The sequence below is a fragment of the Morone saxatilis genome, unplaced genomic scaffold, assembly GCF_004916995.1.
Source record: "Morone saxatilis isolate NCDOM2014 unplaced genomic scaffold, NCSU_SB_2.0 Contig19, whole genome shotgun sequence".
NCBI lineage: Eukaryota > Metazoa > Chordata > Actinopteri > Moronidae > Morone > Morone saxatilis.
In genome coordinates this window covers 9427282-9430835 of record NW_023339751.1, presented here as the reverse complement: position 1 = coordinate 9430835, position 3554 = coordinate 9427282, and the positions used below count along the sequence as shown (strand labels likewise).

Sequence of the window (3554 nt, the reverse complement as noted above, 5' to 3'; positions counted from 1 at the left end):
AGAGAGAGAGAGAGAGGAGGAAATATGTCCTCATGCTTACATAGTATGTATCTGTCATGCTGGTATTTAACAGTAAGTGTGTCATGTGTTTTAGTCCACTGACTGTTATCTGACGTGATGATGTTCACATACTTCATCACTATATTGTTGTATGTGCATCTGTTTGTCTCTAGATGTCCATTTGAGTCAAATGGCTTGAAACAGATGAGTTATTTAAGTTTTTAAGCTGAATAACTTATTTTTTACAACAACTGCTTCAGAAATTCAACCCATCTTCAGTCGTGGTATTTTCCTTTCTCATGCTGCTAATGTTTAATGTGCGGTAGAGCTGTCAGTAGCACAATAAGATGCAGTTTTTAGGCAGAATATGCGTGTTGGAAATGTTTTGGGCACATCAGTTAGAGACTGTTATGAGATCATTTACTGGTAAAGTTAATATCTGTTTCACTAGTCTAACCTGTAACCCTGCATGTTTCTCTGCACACAGCTACCTCAGACAATGATCTGTTTGTTTGTGTTTGTGTGTGTGTGTGTGGACATACCGCATACTTTTTGTATAAGCTGTGATAAGCACTTGCTGTCTGTGTGTGGGGTAACCGCTGGCACACAATGACTGTCCTCCTCTCAGGTCATGAATTATAGAAATAAGCTGGTCGGCGTCCAGACACATCCATAATAGATGGGCTGTATTGAACGGTTCCACTTAAGCGGTTCATTCTCCTTTGAGCTGGAAAAATGTTTTTTTTCTCCACCTGTTATAAAGCAATGAAAGGGTTTGTGGCATTTTAGATGTGAGACCGTTATCCTCCCTTAAATGTCCCATTTTCCCTTTTATCATCAGTAATGATCTTTTTGACATACCAGTTATTAGTCGGGCAATAAATAATTTTTGAAAACTGTTCCCACTTAACAGTAAAACGTAAAAGCTTGTGCTGTTACTAATGACTTTATTTAGGGTAAATAAATAATTTACTACTACTTTATCATAATAACTGTTAAAAGTAACTTTTGGGTCGCCAGGTTGAAAGCCTACAATTAAGTAGATAAGTTTGGCTGCAGTGTTTCTAATGCAGACTAAGACACAGTGGAAACAAAGTTTGCAGTTACAAATGTTTGTAAATCATCAATAAATTGATCGTGATTAACTTACAATTTCTCTTTAAAGGGAAAAGCTGGGGATACATTTTTATATTTGTCTTTCTGTCAACAAACACTGAACTGATCCTACTAATAAGTATTGCTTGTGCTAGCCTAAGCCTGATATAGCATAAACATGGAAGCTGAACATCAGCATCATTCTGCTGCTGTAAATACTGACCTGCACAGCAAATGTGTATTGATCCGTCAGCTGAAAGTAGTCCCCAACAAAAGCACTATGTCTTCCTGTTTGAAGCTGATTTAGGGTAAATTGGGTAGCATTTTTTAATGAACTTACAGCCAGTGTTTGTGGCTAATTTTTAAAGAAACATCTTTTGTTGGAATAAATGGACTCAAAGACACAGGCAAGAGTTTGAAAGTATGAAGACACAGACAGAATGCATTGCTTTTGGTATATACATGGACTTTGCTGACAGTAAGAAAACTATGAAATAACTCTACCCTATTCCTTAGTGTGGGCTTACAACCTAGCAACCCAGAGTTATTTTCTTATTGTTAGAACAGTGAATTAGTTACTAAAAACTACAAAGGTCATTACTGACAACTCTTTATTTATTTCTCTTTACTTCAGGATATGGAGGCTTTGAAGAGATCTCTGGCTTTGATTGAGTCAAAGATGGCACAAGCTAAAACCTGGCTCAAAGACCCCCATGGACAACCAGGTAACTTGTGCTTTCTACTGAAACACTTAATCAGCTTTTTATTAGATGTTATTCCACACTGTGATCCTGTGGTGTGTTCTCTTCCCCAGGAGACCCTGGCGAGGTTGCCCTGCGTGTGATACTGGATGAAGCTGGTAAGGTGGGTGAGCTGTGTGCTGGGAAGGAGAGGAAAGATATACTGGCAACCACTAAGGCTCTGGGGCAAATGACTGACCAAATCGCAGATCTACGAGCCAGGTAGTGTTTTTATATGAGAGAAATGGTCTTCTTCCCTGTGTTTTTCTAATGTTTTTTTGTCATCATGTGTCAGCTGCGTGTGTTTTTCTTTCATGGCAGAGGCCAGGGCCCGACCCCAGGGTGTGTGCAGCGTGCAGGCCAGTGCTCACAGGGCTTAGACTTGTTATTTGGCAAAGTGGACAGTGCTGCTCGCAGACTGGAGGCTCTAATCAATGCCAAGCAGGCCATTGCCAGAAGGCTGGATGCTGCACAGGTCAGATAAAGCAACAACAACAACACAGTAATCCATGTTAACCCTCTCCCCAGTGAATGACACCTCCTCCCCTGCATTAAATGTACCCTCTTTCTGTCTCTTTTGTTCGATTAGATTTCCAAAGCAAGCGGTTTGTCATTTTTAGTGAGTAACTAAAAGCTAACGTGGATAAGACAACAGCTAAATGCTTCAAACATACAGTGTTTAGTGACCCATCCTTGAAGCTCTCTTGTGGTGTTTCTGTACATATTTATGTTGCTGATTTCATCATCCATATATGTGCATTCTTTATTAGGCCTGGCTGGCTGATCCTAACGGCGGCCCTGAGGGGGAGGAGAACATCAGAGCACTACTAGCAGAGGCCAAACGTATTGCCGATCTATGTGAAGACCCCAAAGAGAGGGACGACATCCTTCGCTCCATCAGTGAGATCGCAGGCCTCACTGCCAGACTTGTGGAGCTGCGCAAACAGTACGCTTTCCTTCCTCTGACGCATGCATGACCAATGATGTTTTGTGAATACTTTATGTAATTCTTAGACCCTCTTTTTGTAGGCTCAAACTGCAACCTCATGCCACCAATAGCTGGCACATTTTACCTGCCTGGAAACTATGTTGTTGCCTGTCAACCCTGGGCATCAGTCCTACAATAAGGTTTCTAACTGTTTGAATACGGTGTGATGGGGTCATGGGATTTTTAATGCGGAAGAGGATCAAAACTTTGGTAGAGCTTAAAGGAAAATACCACTAAATTCAAGTTTCATGCCGCTAAATTTCACATTGAAAATACATTTCAGAGGCAGCATTGGGTTTAGGACAGTTAATTTACTAAATGGTACTGTAGCGCAGTGAATCATCAGAATATATTTTCTGTACTCCACTTCCACTGCTTGTATTGACCATAAAAGGAAAACAGAGCTAGACATCCACATCCATAAATCTGTGGATCTGGACTTTAATAGGAGAAAAATTTGACTTTACTAGTAGAAAAGAAAATTTTAGGGATCATCATACATTTTTGTGACTTGTATAACATGCGGCCATTTAGATGTATAAACACTGTGTGATCTTATAAGGTCACAAAATAAATGCTACATGTAGAAAGTATTTAATATTTCAAACTAAGTGTGTAAATAATATTTTACTCTTTTGGCTGTAGATGTAAATAATAATAAAACTAATCATATATTTCCTTAAAGAATAATTGTCCTGAACTAGAACTTGTACCTTTATGTCTGTGAAAAA

General features: G+C 39.4%; 1 protein-coding gene across 1 annotated transcript in view; it reads left to right on the top strand.

Annotated features, from left to right (window-relative positions):
* Positions 1-3554, top strand: part of LOC118329848 (vinculin-like) — a 24608-nt gene that overhangs the window by 11686 nt on the left and 9368 nt on the right. Inside the window, exons 7-10 of the mRNA XM_035664174.1 lie at positions 1727-1820; positions 1910-2057; positions 2157-2310; positions 2606-2781. Coding sequence (XP_035520067.1) covers positions 1727-1820; positions 1910-2057; positions 2157-2310; positions 2606-2781 — 572 coding nt within the window. The remainder of the gene's footprint in view (positions 1-1726; positions 1821-1909; positions 2058-2156; positions 2311-2605; positions 2782-3554) is intronic.